We start from the raw sequence: 17,692 nt of genomic DNA on the forward strand, positions 1-17,692 counted from the left end.
GAAGTCTGGAAAGGTTATGCCTCCAGCTTTGCTCTTTTTCCTCAGGATTGTTTTGGCAATTCTGGGTCTTTTGTGCTTCCATACAAATTTTTACATTTTTGTTCTAGTTCTGTGACTAATGTCCTTGGTTGGTTGTTTAGGGTTTTTTTGAGGGAGGTTGTTGTTTTGTTTTGTTTTGTTTTCGTGGTGCCACATGGCATGCAGGATCTTAGTTCCCTGACCAGGGATCAAACCCATGCCCCCTGTAGTGGAAGCACAGAGTCTTAACCACTGGACCATGGGGAAGTCCCTGTCCTTGGTATTTTGATAGGAATTGCATTGGGTCTGAAGATTGCCTTGTGTAGTGTGGTAATTTTAACAATATTATTCCAATCCATATGTTTGTGTCCTGTCCCCTCAGACCTTGTCCATGTCTCAGGCATGAGGTTCCCAGGCCCAGCCTTCTTATAACTTAACCCATCTTTCTTCAACACCTAGTGTTTTTTCTCCCTTCCTCCCTACATCCTCTCCCTTCCTTTACTTAGTTTACCTTTTCCTTCCTGAACATACATAGCACATACCTGGTTGCTGCACATTTAAGGAAATGAAACCTTTCTTTCCATTTGCATGATATGAAATCTTTGATGGAGCTAATCCATCACACATTACACAAAATGTAACACAAATTTAGGAAACATACAGAAAAGCCTTAAATTTAGACATTTCCTGAGTCAGTGATCTCAAACCTAATAAGGAAACGTCTGAGACCATCCTGTATGAATTAGTTTAGACCCCATTCCTATGCAATTACAGCTCAGCTAGGTTGAGATATCTCCTTAGTCACTTCTCTTAAGAAATTGACTTAACCGCTAGATCTTTAAACCATTTCAGCGGTGAGTTTCCTGCGTATGCATGGCAAAGAGTTTCAAACCTCTAAAGAAAATGGGCATAACTAGGATTTTTTTTTTTTTTTTTTTTGCGATATGCGGGCCTGTCACTGCTGTGGCCTCTCCCGTTGCAGAGCACAGTCTCCGGACGCACAGGCTCAGCGGCTATGGCTCATGGGCCCAGCTGCTCCGCGGCATGTGGGATCTTCCCGGACTGGGGCACGAACCCGCATCCCCTGCATCGGCAGGCGGACTCTCAACCACTGTACCACCAGGGGAAGCCCAACTAGGATTTTTTTTTTTTTTTTTTTTTTTTTTTTGCATCTTCTCAGGGAGTCCTCAAAGCAAATGAATGCATTTAAGTGGGAAAAGTGTGCCACCTTCTGGTACTGAACTTCAATGATTCAATTCGAATCTACCTCTCCCACATGATCCTGTGTCTGGCTCTTCTTTCGCCTATATTCTTTGGAATTAAGACTAAAGGAAAAACATATTTTATATTTTTTCAGTACTAAATTTTAAAAATTTGAAATACTTAAAAAGATTTTAAAGCATTGCATACTTTGCTTAAATAAGGCAAAATTGTTTTTAGTATGGGATTAATGAAAGATGCTGTAAGTTCAGTGATATGATGATTCCTCCTAGAAGACACTGGGTGATCAGCATGATAAAGGGATTCCAGACAGAGGGGCAGGGCTGGACAAAGACATAGCAATGGGAAAACACAGCCTATTCAATGAAAGCAAAGTATCTGAGTCAAGGATGAGGTGTGAAAGTAGGGAGCAATGCAGTGTTTCCAGGTAAGAATAGAATGACCAGAGTTTAATTTGACTAGTTCCAGGTAGGGTCACAGCATACAGGATGAAATGGAGTAGGTACCAATAACTGCAGCCATGCTGGCAGAGTACATACAGTTTGACAGGAACTTAGAAACCAACAGATAAATGGGCATAGGCCCTTGACAGTTAACTTTCAAAAGACAGGTGTATAACTAGCCTTCCCCTGGCTTCAAAAACTAGTCACAAAAGAGGTGAAATTAACATTTACTGTACCAACTTGACTTCCAGCTCCTACAAGCTGGCTTGCTAGATCTCACCAATACTCTTAAATGTTCCCTATTTCAGGATATCCCCAAAGATGTGCACCGTATTCAATGATAAATCATGGTGACCATAGTTAACACCTGCATCTTCCATGAACATATAATCAAGATTCCACCATGGCACTGCTGGCAGTGCTTAGTCCCTGACCTCCAGTCTACAACTGCTCAGCTCAGTCTCCACAGTACCAGCTGTAATGAGGTGATTTTGTTGGCACCTAAACTCTAGCTGAGGGTGTTACTTTCATTTGGAATAATTTCCTGACAGAAATGAGCCCCAGGGGCTTGAGAGCAATACTTTAAAGAGAGCTGAACTGCTGGGTATGCTGTAGACAGGAGGGTTAGAAAGGCAAGAGAGGGTGGGGAGGTGAGAAGCTAAGGGAAGGATGTGGAGACTGGTGCTGTGTAGAAGTGCTCTGTGAGTCTTGTGGAGACACTGAAGGGATTTCACATCTCAGTTGTGTGGCAATTGCACCAGAAGGAGTGCTGTGAGCTTCTCAGAAATTCTTTTTTTATATTTATTTATTTTTGGCTGTGTTGGGTCTTTGGGCTTTCTTCATTGTGGTGTGCAGGCTCCTCATTGTGGTGGCTTCTCATTGCAGAGCACAGGCTCTGGGCACATGGGTTTCAGTAGTTGCAGCACGCAGGCTCAATAGTTGTGTCTCATGGGCTCTAGAGCACAGGCTCCATAGTTGTGGCACACGGGTTTAGTTGCTCCACGGCATGTGGGATCTTCCCGGACCAGGGAAGTCCCTGCACTGGCAGGCGGATTCTTAACCACTGCACCACCAGGGAAGTCCTGTGAGCTTCTCAGAAATTCTTAAAGGGGTTTTGGAATTGCCCAGACCGTGGAAATAGGAATTACAGGCAAATCTTACTCAGAACAAGGGGGGAGGGAAGTTCCACCTAATACCTGGCAACACAAATTTCAACCTGCTTTGGTGGGTGGGCCATGGTGGTGCCAGTGGTGGTAATTTTCCCACAAAAATCTGCAGATAAAACTCTTCCCCCTTACAGAACCACATTTTTCATTGTCATACAGTGCACTTTAACTCCTTGGAGCAAAGTTCGCTATTCGTAAGGCCTTTATAGTTACAAAACTGTGGCCCATTCAGGTGGTTTTCCAAAAAAATGGAACAGCCTGCCCCCCAAAAGGCCACTAGTTCTTGCAAAATTGGAATTTACTTGTACTTAACTGGGAACGAGAAACCTTTAATAGCTTTCTAGGAAGTGAAATGGAAGGGTTGGGGGTAAACTGTTGAGGGAGATTTAATTTCTTCTTTACATCCTTATGAGCAGTCTGGGTTTTTAGCATGAACTTGAATTACTATTACCGTTTTATTAAAAAGGAGATGTAGGGCTGACCGTGGTGGATGTTTTGAGGGCAGCCAAGCTGCCTCTTGTGGAAGCTTGAACTGGCTGTGTAGCTTTCTCCCTTTGTCTCATACCCATGTCCACCAATGAGAATGCTAATTCACCAGCCGCCCGACTTAACAGATTCAAGAACAAGGGGAAAGACAGTACAGAAATGAGGCAGCGCCGAATAGAAGTTAATGTGGGGCTCAGGAAAGCTAAGAAGGGTGACCAGATGCTGAAAAGGAGAAATGTCAGCTCTTTTCCAGATGATGCTGCTTCTCCACTGCAGGAAAACCACACCAACCAGGGCACTGTAAATTGGTCTGTTGATGACACTGTCAAAGGCATAAGTAGCAACAACTTGGAAAGCCAGCTCCAAGCTACTCAAGCTGCTAGGAGACTGCTTTCTAGGGAAAAACAGCCCCCCATAGACAACATAATCCGGGTGGGTTTGATTCCAAAATTTGTGTCCTGCGTGGGCAGAACTGACTGTAGTCCCATTCAGTTTGAATCTGCTTGGGCCCTCACTAACATTGCTTCCAGGACATCAGAACAGACCAAGGCTGTGGTAGATGGAGTTGCTATCCCAGCATTCATTTCTCTGTTGGCATCTCCCCACGCTCACATCAGTGAACAAGCTCTATGGGCTCTAGGAAACATTGCAGGTGATGGCTTGGTTTTCCGAGACTTGGTTATCAAGTATGGTGCAGTTGACCCGCTGTTGGCACTCCTGGAGGTTCCTGATTTGTCATCTTTAGCACGTGGTTACTTACGTAATCTCACCTGGACACTTTCAAATCTTCGTCCTAACAAGAATCCTGCACCACCCCCGTTAGACACTGTTGAGCAAGTTCTTCCTACTTTAGTTCGTCTCCTGCATCACGATGATCCAGAAGTTTTAGCTGATACCTGCTGGGCTATTTCCTACCTTACCGATGGTCCAAATGAACAGATTGAAATGGTTGTGAAAACCGGGGTTGTACCCCAACTTGTGAAGCTTTTAGGAGCTACGGAATTGCCAGTCGTGACTCCCGCGCAAAGAGCCATAGGCAATATCGTCACTGGGACAGATGAACAGACTCAAGTTGTAACAGATGCAGGAGCACTTGCCATCTTTCCCAGCCTGCGAACAAACTCCAAAACAAATACTCAGAAGGAAGCTACGTGGACAATGTCAAACATCATGGCTGGCCGCCAGGACCAAATACAACAAGCTGTACATCATAGATTAGTCCCGTTCCTTGTTGGCGTTCTCTCTAAGGCAGACTTTAAGGCACAGAAGGAAGCTGTATGGGCTGTGACCAACTATACACGTGGTGGAACAGTTGAGCAGATCGTATACCTTGTTCATTGTGGCGTAATAGAGCCGTTGATGAACCTCCTAACTGCGAAAGACACCAAGGTTATTCTGGTTACTCTGGATGCCATTTCAAATATCTTTCAGGCTGCTGAGAAACTAGGGGAAACTGAGAAACTTAGTATAAGGATTGAAGAATGTGGAGGTTTGGACAAAATTGAAGCTCTACAAAACCATGAAAATGAGTCTGTGTACAAAGCTTCATTAAACTTGATTGAGACGTATTTCTTTGTGGAGGAAGAGGTAGACCAAAATGTTGTGCCAGCAACTACCTCTGAAGGGTTTACGTTCCAAGTTCAGGATGGCACTGCTGGGACCTTCAACTTTTAGACTGTACACCTGAGGCATTAAGTTGTTTGTTGTGTACTGTGTTTGGTAGAAGTTTGTCTTACTGTTTCTCTACTAAGAACTCTTTTTATACATGGTTTGTTATTGTAGCACTTTTTACAAAGAAACTATACTTGAACAGTTCTAAACTGTACATACTGTATGAAGCTTCTCCTCTCAATGGGTTTCTTATTTCTATGTGGAATTTCATATCTTGCAGTGCCCTGTAAATAAAGATTAAATTCCACCCTTTTCTTTACTTCAAAAAAAGAAGCAGATGTGGGCTTCCCTGGTGGTGCAGTAGTTGAGAGTCCGCCTGCCGATGCAGGGGACACAAGTTCGTGCCCCGGTCCGGGAAAATCCCACGTGCCGCGGAGCGGCTGGGCCCGTGAGCCATGGCCGCCGAACCTGCGCGTCCGGAGCCTGTGCTCCGCAACGGGAGAGGCCACAACAGTGAGAGGCCCACGTACCGCTAAAAAAAAAAAAAAAAAAAAAAAAAGAAGCAGATGTAATCATTAAAAAGAATGGAGTACAAATAGTTGGAAGTGAATTTATAAAATATATTACTAATGATAAAGCTGCATCAAAATGTATAATACCATATATGTGAAATAACTGATATCCGAATAGATATTTTATCCACTGGAATTCTATGAGGAATGGTGGACTCTCTAAGAAAAGCAGTGAATTTGAGAGTCAGGAAGTTCTCAGTGGTGTTCCCAATGGCAGGCATTAAGGAAAAAGTTTAAAGTCTACAACGTTTAGGGAATTCCCTGGTGGTCCAGTGGTTAGGACTCCCCGCTCTCACTGCCAAGGGCTCGGGTTCAGTCCCTGGTCAGGGAACTAAGATCCCTCAAGCTGTGCGGTGCAAAGTTTGCTTTAAATTCCATCAATGAGGGCTTCCCTGGTGGCGCAGTGGTTGAGAGTCCACCTGCCGATGCAGGGGGCGCAGGTTCGTGCCCCGGTCCGGGAGGATCCCGTGTGCCGCGGAGCGGCTGGGCCCATGGGCCGCGGCCTCTGAGCCTGCGCGTCCGGAGCCTGTGCTCCGCAACGGGAGAGGCCACAACAGTGAGAGGCCCGCGTACCGCAAAAAAAAAAAAAAAAAAAAAAAATTCCATCAATGAAAAGATTTTTAAATTATGTAAAACATTTCTTCCAGGACTTCCCTGATGGTGCAGTGGTTAAGAATCTGCCTGCCGATGCAGGGGACATGGGTTCGTGCCCCAGTCTGGGAGGATCCCACATGCCGCAGAGCGGCTGGGCCCACGAGCCATGGCCGCTGGACCTGCGCGTCCGGAGCCTGTGCTCCACAATGGGAGAGGCCACAACAGTGAGACACCCACGTACCGCAAAAAAAAAAAACAAAAAACACAGGCAATGTTTTAATTATGAAGTTTTGTTCCTTTCAAATACCTGCATTCCTGTTTTGTATGTGTTTTAGGCTAAGTATTACAGGTTAGAATTTAGCCCAGAGTAGGTAGAAGTTTTAAAGTTACTCTACCCCTAGGAAAAGATTTTAAACACTACTAGATAATTCAGTTTTCTTTAAAAACTCTTTAATGTCACATTCAACACACAAGAAAAAAAAAGTTAGGTGATTTTTAAATTAAAAGTTACCTGAATTATGGCTGCACAAAGTTTAAACTCTAAATGAGCCCAATTATTGCTAAGACCCTGAATGTCAGGAAATAAAGAAGGCTCAGTAGTCACCACAATCATGCAAGTCAACCTTCACTGCAGAACCATCGCAGTTCAGTTCTACTACATCAGCAAGGAACTCTCTCAGCTTCTCTACATTACCACATATGTGCCCCAGCCTGGGATAAGCAATGATTCTCTCCAGAGGTACGTAAAACTTATCTCCAATACAGAAGGGTTGGGGAATCATCTCCATGGCTTTGTCTGCCTCTGTGAGTACTGGAACTGGAGGGTCTGAGATGAATTTTCTTGTTGGGTTGCCATTGTCTGCAGACTCAGGTTCCAATTCATGCTGTCTCAGACTCACTTGATATCTCCGTTTCATTCTGTTCACCTCTCGGTACACTAGATAAGTCACTACACGTCTACAGTAATCCATTTGCTGTAAACTCGGGTATGAGGTCGTATAAATCTGAAGAGAAAAAAATGCAAAAGACTGGGAATAGAAGAAAATTTTCAAAACCACTAGTAACCTGTTACCACATTAGAATTAACTACGTACAGATTAAGCATATGTACATGTCAAACCCTACCCTTTGTGAATGCTACAATTATAATGGGAGTCCAAAACTATTGACATAGACACTCTTCACCATATTCTTTTTTTTTTTTGCAGTACGGAGGCCTCCCACCGTTGTGGCCTCTCCTGTTGCGGAGCACAGGCTCCGGACGCACAGGCTCAGCGGCCATGGCTCACGGGCCCAGCCACTCTGCGGCATGCGGGATCTTCCCGGACTGGGGCACGAACCTGTGTCCCCTGCATCGGCAGGCGGACTCTCAACCACTGTGCCACCAGGGAAGCCCCACCATATTCTTCATCATACATACCTCCCAAAACCAGAAACTGCTAATCCTAACAGATTACAAAAGCGGGAGGGTGGTTTGCTGGAGCAAACAGCCTGGAAGTATTTCTAAGACAACAGCAGATCATTCTCTGTAACATGCTTGGAGACACTGTGGGGCATGGGATTCTCCTCAAAAAAGGTCATTTACACTTCTCTATAGTAGGGGACTCATTTCACCATCCCAATAAATGAACTTGCTCTCAGAGCCACAAAGAATACTCACAACTTCATAAACATGTTTGCCATGGTGCTCCAAAACAGCAGATTCAGTTGCCTTTGCTATTTTCCAGAAGACCCCTATCTGGGTACAACATCCAACATCCTCAGCTCCTGCTGGTGGTTCTCCCACACCAGTAAACTCCACAGAGTAACTGTAGTGATTGGCCACGTCTAAAGCCCTAAAGTCAAAACAAAGAGAAAAATCATTTTTCCAAACTATTGTTAAACAACCATTTCCAGTAGAATAGGACATGAAAATTACAAGACAAAAAACAAGCTGCAATTCCTCCAACACCACCTAATGCCATATCACGGGGTTTGCTTATTTCCGTTAAGAGCGTTAAGGCAATGACAGTGTCAGTTTCCCAGTAACCAACAGAATATGGAGCAGTATGCAGGGATGGACAAGGAAACCAGAAGGGCTATAATCCCAACTCCTATTTGGGTTTGCAATTATGCCAGAACATGACCATCTGTCATGCTCCTGGGAGGTATCTCCTGATACCTTCACGTGAAAGGTACCTGCTGCCCACACACCCTTTCCACACGTGCCTGCCTGTGGGACCTGACAGAGAAAATAACGCCCAAATGTGGTGGTTTCTTAATGATTATATGCTAAGTTGCACTTTGGGAATAAAGTAAGAAATAAATTGTAGATAATAAGATTCACTTCATAGGGTTTAAAACTCCAGCACAGTCACAAAAAAACAAAAACACTTAAGAACTCACCAGGTCTGAAACTGCATTCTACTCCACTCAAATTTGTGATCTGAATCTCTAAAGACTGCAGATGGAAACAGGGAATTGAAATCGGAGTTTGGTGTGCTGATGACAATCATGGCTGGAGACATGTACCCAAATACGACTTCAGGAAACTTCGCCAGATCTTCTGAATCAAAATGTTCTATTCTAAAGTGGTAAGTGAGAAAGATATGAGTAAACCTAGCTTCACTTGCAAGTAGTTTCCTAATTGATGTAGCAAAACAACTTCTAACCATGGACCTCTCAGACCAGATAAGAGAAATATGGTTCAGCATTATTCACAATAGCCAAAAGGTGGCTGTAAACGGATGAATGGATAAGCAAACTGTGATACATACAATGGAATATTCAGCCTTAAAAAGGAAATTCAGACCCAGGCTGCACATGGATGACATGTATCATTGCTCCCTGGCTCTTCAACCAATGCTCTGATGTTCACCATAAGTAATTTCAAACATTAGGCGCCTACTATGTGCCAGACAACAGGAAATACAAAAGGAAAACACTCTGCTCTAGAGGACACATTACTAAAAACTGGAAATCTGAACACAATACCAGGTAAACTGACCCCAGAATAAGACCCTTAACTACTATTAAAAGGTCATTAAGAGACATCTTGGTTTCTGAATACCATTTCCCATTAAAAGGAACCAGAAATGGCAGACTGGGAAGGAAAAGTAGACAACCAGCCTGGTACATCTTGCTACGCCAGAAATAAAGTGCTTAAAAAGGGACAGACATATCACAAGGACACAGGAGCCAGCCTGAAGGGACCCCCACTGACCAATCTTGGGAAGATCTGAACAACAAAATACAGTAAGTTACAAACCATTTAAAAAAATAGAAATTCATGAGTTCATACTGATGATAATTAAGTGAGGTGGGAGGGCTACTGACTAGTAAATATAGAGAAGTGCTGAAATTGCAAAAACCATTTGCCACCATATAATGTAGGGAAATTTGGATGAGTGACAAGATATGTGTATGGTCTGCAGTCTCCAGACTGCTTATCAGTTGTCAGAGGTGAGGGGGATGAGGGGGAGTAGTAATTGTACAGCTAAGCAACCACACCTTGACAGGGAAGATCAAAATTAACCTCCCCAAGGACAAACGGATATTGGTGCCTCCAGATGGAATGACCCGAGGATCCAAATAACATCTTCAGTGCTCTACTGTGTTCCAGGAATGCATAGCCTGAGTCTAACCATTAAAAGCCAAAAATGAAAAATATTCTTATTAAAAATAAAGGGAAGGGCTTCCCTGGTGGCACAGGGGTTAAGAATCCACCTGCCAATGCAGGGGACATGGGTTCGAGCCCTGGTCCGGGAAGATCCCACATGCTGCGGAGCAACTAAGCCCGTGCGCCACAACTACTGAGCCTGCGCTCTAGAGCCCGCAAGCCACAACTACTGAGCCCGCGTGCCTAGAGCCCGTGCTCCACAACAAGAGAAGCCACCGCACCACAACGAAGAGTAGCCCCCGCTCGCCGCAACTAGAGAAAGCCCGCGCACAGCAGCAAAGACCCAACACAGCCATAAGTAAATAAATAAATTTTAAAAGTAAAAGTAAATAAAGGGAACTGGGGAATTCCCTGGTGGTCCAGTGGTTAGGACTCAGAGCTTTCACGGGGTTCAATCCAGGGTCGGGGAACCAAGATACCGCAAGCCCCGAGGTGTGGTCAAAAAAGAAAAGAAAAAAACAGGAATTGGTTATTTAATACTGAATTTATTAGGGGCAAAGGGTAAAACCTACCCTTTGGTAAAACTTGGGTAAAACCTACCCATTTTCTGAACCTTAAATGGTTCAGAAAAAAAAAATGTGTGGAGGGAGAGGGAGACAGCAGGAGAGCACATATACACAAGATAAAATAAAGAAAATGTTAATCTGTGAATCAGGATAAAGGATATGGGTGTTCCTAGTACTTTATACATTTTGCATCTTACCTATAAACTTGAAATCATTTCCAAACAAAAAGTTGAAAAAGGCCAGTAAAAAGCCAATCCCAGCTGACAAGCAATTTTATTTACAAATAACTCAGATTATGACAAATATTTAGGACACTAAATTTACTGAGACTAATTCATTCCAATTTTTCAAATGAACGTATACAGTAAGAATCAGTTTAATACTTACAATTCAATACATGCTACCAAATCAAATCCAAGCAAACGACAGTCTTTCTCCAAAACAGAACCGTGATACAAGGTAATAACTAAATCCAGCTCTCGAGGATCCAGATGATCCCCCATGCATGGGGACAGCCTAGACCTGCAGAAGCATTATTGCAGAAGGAACATTTGAACACATATAATCTATTTGGAATATCTTACCAGCTACAGAAACTCTGATCTTCTGATAAATTATCTTTTGCTTACATTGGTAATTCTGACATGGCCTGTTTCCATGACTTGCTGTATTAAGCACAAGGTCATAGGGTCACTTCCTCTCTCATAGGGCATTTTTTTAATACATCTTTATTGGAGTATAATTGCTTCACGATGTTGTGTTAGTTTCTCTTGTACAACAAAGTGAATCAGCTATACATATACATATATCCCCATATCCCCTCCCTCCCTCCCTCCCTATCCCACCCCTCCTGAGCTGATCTCCCTGTGCTATGCGGCTGCTTCCCACTAGCTATCTGTTTTGCATTTGGTAGTGTGTATATGTCAATGCTACTCTCACTTCGCCCCAGCTTCCCCTTCCCCCCCAGCCCCCTGTGTCCTCAAGTCCATTCTCTATGTCTGTGTCTTTATTCCTGCCTTGCCACTAGGTTCATCAGTACCTTTTTTTTTTTTTTTTTAGATTCCACATAGATGTGTTAGCATACAGTATTTGTTTTTCTTTTCTGACTTACTTCACTCTGTATGACAGACTCTAGGTCCATCCTCTTCACTACAAATAACTCAATTTCGTTTCTTTTTGTGGCTTGAGTAATAATACATTGCATATATGTGCCACATCTTTTTTATCCTTTCATCTGATGATGGACACTTAGGTTGCTTCCATGTCCTGGCTATTGTAAATAGTGCTGCAATGAACATTGTGGTACATGACTCTTTTTGAATTATCTCATATGGCATTAAATGGCCAATGAGAATAATAAGATTTTTAATATTTGATATTCCTCTCATTATTAATACTTTTGGTTCTCTCACCTCACTTTGGATCAGTGATTTTCAATTTTTTGTTCTTTAGAAGAAAAACATTCTTAAAACAATCTGTGGAAGTCATGTATGAGTGAGACTCATTCAAACTGAAGGAGGCCTCGGGCTTCTACCCCAGCACTGTGGCAATTTAAATCCTCTGCTACAAGTTATCGTGGTGTTCAGCATTAGACTTTGCTGTTTGAAATTGAATTTGTAATGCTTTGATTGCTATAAGTACTGAATTGAAGCTATACTTTCTACATAGGTAGAAGCAAAACTTCTAGGTATTATTCACAACATACAGGCAAATCACTGTCATGGTAAAGGCATTATTTGGTGAGCCTGGGGCTCTCATAGTGCCTCCTTTTAAACAAGTTATAAAGAACTTGTATAAAAAACACTTCATCTGAGTGTAGAGAAGAAACGTTATGGACACCAAGGGGGGGAAAGTGGCAGGGGGGTCATGGTGGTGTGATGAATTGGGAGATTGGGATTGACATATATACAATAATATGCATAAAATAGATAATAAGAAACTGCTGTATAAAAAAATTAATTAAATTCAAAAAAAACCCACTTTATCTGGGAATTCCCTGGCAATCCAGTGGTTAGGACTCTGCGCTTTCACTGCCGAGGGCCCAGGTTCAATCCCTGGTCACAGAACTAAGATCCCACAAGCCGCGTGGCCATAAAAAAATTTTTTTTAATTCAAAAAAAAACCCACTTCATCTAACTATAATTAATAGTGCCACTAGTTTTACAATATCGTAAAGCAACTATACTCCAAAAAGAATTAATTTTTTTAAAAAGTGCCACTAGTTTTAGACTAATGCATAATTATTTTAGAAACTCAATATTACCCATTCCATTTAAGTCTCTCTTCATTGATATCCACTCCAACAAGTTCTTCAATGCACTTTTGGTATTTTAATATCATTAGGAGGCATGCATCACCACACCCCAAGTCTGCAACCTGTAGATGAGAAAGAATGTTATTTCAAAGACATTATAGCCAGAAGTCACATATGATCAAGCATGTTTTTTTTTTTCCAGAAGGAGTGGGTATCAAAAGAATTATACAGTATCTTTTTGGTAGAAAAAATAAACAAAAAGAAAATTAACCAGAAACATTGTAAACCCGGGGGGAAAAGATAAGGCCTGTTAACCTCCCATGACCTACTAGAGTGTCTGGACAATAAACTAACTCAGGTATCAAGGTATATCCTAGAGGCCTGGCACAGGGAGAGCACACATGACAGGCAAGTGTGCTAAGAGGAATCTGTGTCTCTGAGAAGCTTCAACAAGATTTAGAAAAGGATGCTCACCAAATATACCAGGATATAGCTTGATCTTGTTAATCTAATCCCCTTAATATATATTCACACATTCTTAAAGATTTTTATTAAATGTGTTTTCTTCATCACACAACAGTCTTCATTAACCACAGGTAAGTTACCTATATTTCTGAACCCCACTTTAGGTGAAAAGGGCAAATGAAGATAACTCATGACAGACACTTAAAAGTACCCACACCCAAAAAGATGTGTAATCTAAGTTGCACCCATGGTTATTCAGTAATTTTCCTCTTTGAGGCAGGCACATTTATGGGATGGTGGAAGAATGGGAACACAGAATTGAAAAACGAAAATCTAGTTTCAGAAAGCAAATCACAGGAAGCAATGAACTGTGCTAATTTTTAAACAGTATACCCAATTTTCTTCCAAGCAGGAATTGAGCTGAAACTATACTAAGGATACATGAGCCCCATCACTACCTACAAACTACATAGCAAAAAGCAGTTTGTAGAGTTTAACTTTACAAAACTCATGAGAGAAACCACCATTTTCCTTAAGAAGTCTGTCATCCTTTAGCCTGTAACTGACCCTATAGACTTCAGATATTCACTGGGCCTAGCCAGCTCCCTTGGTCCTATGAAATCCAAACACTGACACAGAAGGGAGGTGTTACCCAGACAAAATCCAGTGCCAGCACTGATCGTGAACCTTTGCTACAAAGGGAAAGCGAATAAATGCCAAGGGCTCCTTGCCTCTCCCCCACCATTATTACCTAATTAAAAAGAACCACAGTACCTATGTCCACAAGACTAGTCTGCTTGATGTTCGGACTAAATGCTCTAGAAATGTGGAACACATAAAGATCACATCCAATGGTAAAATGTCAAGATTTTCTTCACATCTGAAACTGGCAATGTTGAATTTTACTGGAGCTCTGTGCACCTGGTAAACAGGTTAAAGGTATCCACCTATGTTTTGTATTTCCAGAAAGGGCTTTCAGAAGGTACCATATTCCCCCACACTCACAGATGCTGCCTAGTGTTCCCATTCTTTGCCTTGAGTGATTACCTTGACTACTTGTCCCAAAATTCTCCTCCCTCCAGGCCCCTGAACATTGGACTGTATTCAGCTAAGGATCCCTCCCAGAAAATAGGCTGGCTTCAGGGTTCACACATTCCACTATCCAATCATACCACCCTTTTATCCCACTTCCGCTCATCCTCCTCTCTATAAAAGAAAAATCCCTTTTGCTCATTAAGACAGATGCTCTCCCTATGCAACCCTTTCCCTCCTTGCAAAAGTCTTTTTGTATAGTCTCTGCTTACTTGCTAAGTCCTTACTAAGATTTTTTATTTGACAAAGCATTATATATATTATTATATTATAATGCATTATTATATTATAAGGCATTATAAACAAATGTTTGGAAAGAGAAATACCTACCTTCTTGGGTTGATGTTGCTCCACTAATTTTTTAACGAATTGGTAGCGCTGTTTGTATAATGGAGGATTAAACTTAATTATCTTCTTGTTGGGGACTTCTTCAACATTACCATCAACCACACTATTGCACTGAAAGTTTACAAACAAAATAAAAGGGGGAGTGGGGGAAGTGTTCTAATCATGCATGACTTTAGGAATTAAATAAGAAGAACGTTTTATGTCCCCCAACCACTTCATAGAACACATAGGCCCTTAAATCATCTCAAGTCCTAAGATCAGGTGGCACTGTGCTTCCTCCACACTTCATTTCATTTAAGCCTCCTCTCATGTCTTTTAAGTGATTATCTGGCTCTAATTCTCCCTATAGCCTAGAGTCGGCTGAAGAGAAAATTACTTATGAATGCACTTAATAAAACAATTGTAAGTCTCCTAGCCACACGGGACTTTTAGTGGAGTGAACTGCCAAAGCCTGGGGTCCAGGTCGGCAGGAGGCTAGAAGCTGTTTATAACTGACAAAGATTCTCCTTAACCAAACTGAAGTCAGACTGAGCCGCCTTTTTTTTTTTTAATTAATTTTTATTGGAGTAGACTTGTTTTACAATGTTGTGTTAGTGTCTGCTGTACAGCACGTGAATCATGGGCCCTCTTTAGACTACACCTACCTGGATCCTATCCTATCTTTGGCTGGCCTGGCCCAGTTTTAGCAGGAATCCTGCTAAGTCACCCCCACTTGATATCTGCTCTATCTGTATCTGATCAAACATCTCATCCCCTGCCCTCAATGTATGATCAAGCTGGCCCACCTTCAGAAGCCTATCAAGTAAGTTTAGCAAGAACCCCATACCCTTGATGGGGTTCTCCTCTCTTTTCCATCCACTGATTCCCTCACTCTGCTCATACGCTATAAATCCCCCCCACCCCCATCTATTGCATGGATTTGGGCCCCACCCCTCTCCCCTACTGCAATGCTCTTATTGCAATAGTCCTAAGCAGTTTTCCTTTTTAATAGTCTTATTCAGAGCCTTTTACAAATGTCAAAATTTCCTTGACATGACCCCAGTAGAAAATAATGCCATGATTAACCCATAACTGCTGTTACTGCTGTTCCTAAATACTAGTCTTATAAAGGAATACAGTCCAAAAGGCACTAGGGGGCTTCCCTGGTGGCGCAGTGGTTGAGAGTCCACCTGCCGATGCAGGGGACACGGGTTTGTGCCCCGGTCCGGGAAGATCCCACATGCCACGGAGCGGCTAGGCCCGTGAGCCATGGCTGCTGAGCCTGCGCGTCCGGAGCCTGTGCTCCGCAACGGGAGAGGCCACAACAGTGAGAGGCCCGCGTACCGCAAAAAAAAAAAATCAAAAGGCACTAGGGCATTGCTGTCCAATAGAAATATGCAACCTTCTCATAGCCTACTTTTAATGTTTTTAAGAAGGTGTAATTATATTAACCAATATATCTGAACTATTTCAAGATAAAATCAGAAATGCTTGATCTGTATTTGAATTTCAAAAAAAAGGTACATTTAAAAAGATTCGCATACCCAAGTTATTCCAAACATATTAAATGTTTTCCAATAATGAAATTTTTTAAAACTAATTTTAAAGTCAAGTGAAGTTCCGTTCCTCAGCTGTTCAAGCCACATCTCAAGTATTCAATAACCATGTGTAATATAACCATTTTATATTGTAAAAAGGACTTGAGCATCCGCGAGTTTTGGTGTGCACGGGGCGTCCTAGAACCAATACCCCAGGGAATACGAAGGGAGGACTGTACCTCACAGTACATCGCGAGGATGACTCTTCCGAGTCATACAGCAGGTCACGAAGGGAAGCCTTACCTCTATGTTGTTTTCTGCCATTGTTTTCAAGTTTCGTTGAGACAAAAATAAATATGTCTCCTTCAATCCCTAGGAATCAGCAACGACTAGGCTGTAAATACAATATACCAGTTTTTGTAGAAGAGAAGCCTGGACTGTATAGCTGCCTAGATCATTGAGAAGGAAGAGAGCAAGCTTTCTTCTTTCTCTTTACATTTAATCCACAGAATTTATCCAGGAAGTTCTGTTTCAGACAATATCAAAGAGGCTCAGGAAGCTGGGCATGCTGGGCACGCAAGTAACTTTCCGCCACACCAAACACATGCAATAACACCCATTCTTTCCTTTTACTATTAGTTTGATACAAACTGAGCAATTTTATCAGTTGTGACTATTTCATTAAAGCCCTCAACCTCACTCAAATTGCTTTCAACTACTCTTTCACACATGGTCGAAATGAAATTTAAAGAGAAAAGCGTCCTAAGCAAGTGATAAACTAAAGGTGCTCCAGCATATATCCAATTCACTACTGGCCTTGAATTTAAGTTTTAGTTCTCTATTACACACCTCTATCAACTACAACTCAGTCTAAAAAGTAGGCATGTCAATCTAACTTTTGGGTTATTCTCTAAATCTAACTCCGAAACCCTCCTCAAGCGAGCCAGCGTTAAGGCATTTATGCAACTATTAGCTTCGAGTAAGAAATACCTCCAAATGCACAAGCAGAGCGCGGCGGCGACCAGCAGATACTGCAGAGAAGAGCGGGTCCCGCAGAGCGTCGGCTACATTTAACTCCGGGCCCCGCCCCTGACGCCTGCGCACGCGCCGCCTCGCCACGTGACGTTACCCGCCCGCCGCCACACACGCGCTCTCCGCGCCTGCGCCGTCGGCTCGGCCCGGGGGCGCACTACTCCGCCCGAGGCGTCCAGAGCCCAGCCCGGGGACCATCCTATTCCTCTAGGCTCCCGGCTCCAAGACGTCGGTTTTGTGTCTCTTAACGACCGCTGTTGGCGTACTCCCCAAAGCCATTTCTACGTGTTCATCCTCACCTTGGCGGGGGGACCACGGTCCCTGCCACGTCCCTCCTCGCGAGCGGCTGCGACCCGCCCCAGCCGCCCAAGAGCCGCGACTGTTGGATCGAGGCAGCCCCCCGCTCGGGGTGTCCGCGGTCGCGAGCAGGGCCTCCGGCTCTGACGGCTGTTGGATTCGTGGCTCTCCCCGTGCGCGGCAAAGAGCTGAAAACATTCCCGGCCAATGGAAGGTGGCAAGAGGAGCGGCCAGGCTGAGCGCAAGCCGCATAGCGGCTCGTGTCCGAATCAGCCAACGCTCCCATTCCCAGAACAATCCACAAGGACCTTAAAGCGGATCCTGGTCTGCCTGAAGTTGGGCCAATAACATCTGAAATCAGAAAAACCTTCAGACCTTTCAGCCCGCACTACCGCATGCTGGACACGCAAGT

General features: G+C 43.2%; 2 protein-coding genes across 2 annotated transcripts; one reads left to right on the forward strand and one right to left on the reverse strand.

Annotated features, from left to right (window-relative positions):
• Positions 1 to 3,408: 3,408 nt before the first annotated feature.
• LOC116761911 (importin subunit alpha-1-like) lies at positions 3,409 to 5,059 on the forward strand. The gene has a single exon (XM_032648355.1). It carries the CDS (start codon positions 3,416 to 3,418, stop codon positions 5,006 to 5,008), a length of 1,593 nt encoding a protein of 530 aa, XP_032504246.1. The 5' UTR covers positions 3,409 to 3,415; the 3' UTR covers positions 5,009 to 5,059.
• Positions 5,060 to 6,572: 1,513 nt separating this feature from the next.
• Positions 6,573 to 16,993, reverse strand: HENMT1 (HEN methyltransferase 1). The gene is made up of 8 exons (XM_032636757.1): positions 16,942 to 16,993; positions 16,255 to 16,345; positions 14,417 to 14,545; positions 12,539 to 12,651; positions 10,663 to 10,797; positions 8,497 to 8,676; positions 7,772 to 7,946; positions 6,573 to 7,115 (listed from the first exon to the last, which is right to left on the reverse strand). The coding sequence occupies exons 2-8, from the start codon at positions 16,273 to 16,275 to the stop codon at positions 6,705 to 6,707; spliced, it is 1,164 nt and encodes a 387-aa protein (XP_032492648.1). The 5' UTR covers positions 16,276 to 16,345; positions 16,942 to 16,993; the 3' UTR covers positions 6,573 to 6,704.
• Between the last annotated feature and the right edge of the window lie 699 nt (positions 16,994 to 17,692).

Source organism: Phocoena sinus, chromosome 1, assembly GCF_008692025.1.
Source record: "Phocoena sinus isolate mPhoSin1 chromosome 1, mPhoSin1.pri, whole genome shotgun sequence".
NCBI lineage: Eukaryota > Metazoa > Chordata > Mammalia > Artiodactyla > Phocoenidae > Phocoena > Phocoena sinus.

Excerpts from the sequence above, each read along its gene's own strand:
- LOC116761911 (XM_032648355.1), top strand. The coding sequence starts at position 3,416 with ATGTCCACCAATGAGAATGCTAATTCACCAGCCGCCCGACTTAACAGA.
- HENMT1 (XM_032636757.1), bottom strand. The coding sequence starts at position 16,275 with ATGGCAGAAAACAACATAGAG. Across the intron at positions 10,798-12,538 it reads GAGAGACTTAAATGGAATGG|GTCTAGGCTGTCCCCATGCA; the intron begins GTAATATTGAGT and ends ATGCTTCTGCAG. Across the intron at positions 7,116-7,771 it reads GCAAACATGTTTATGAAGTT|ATTTATACGACCTCATACCC; the intron begins GTGAGTATTCTT and ends TTTTCTCTTCAG.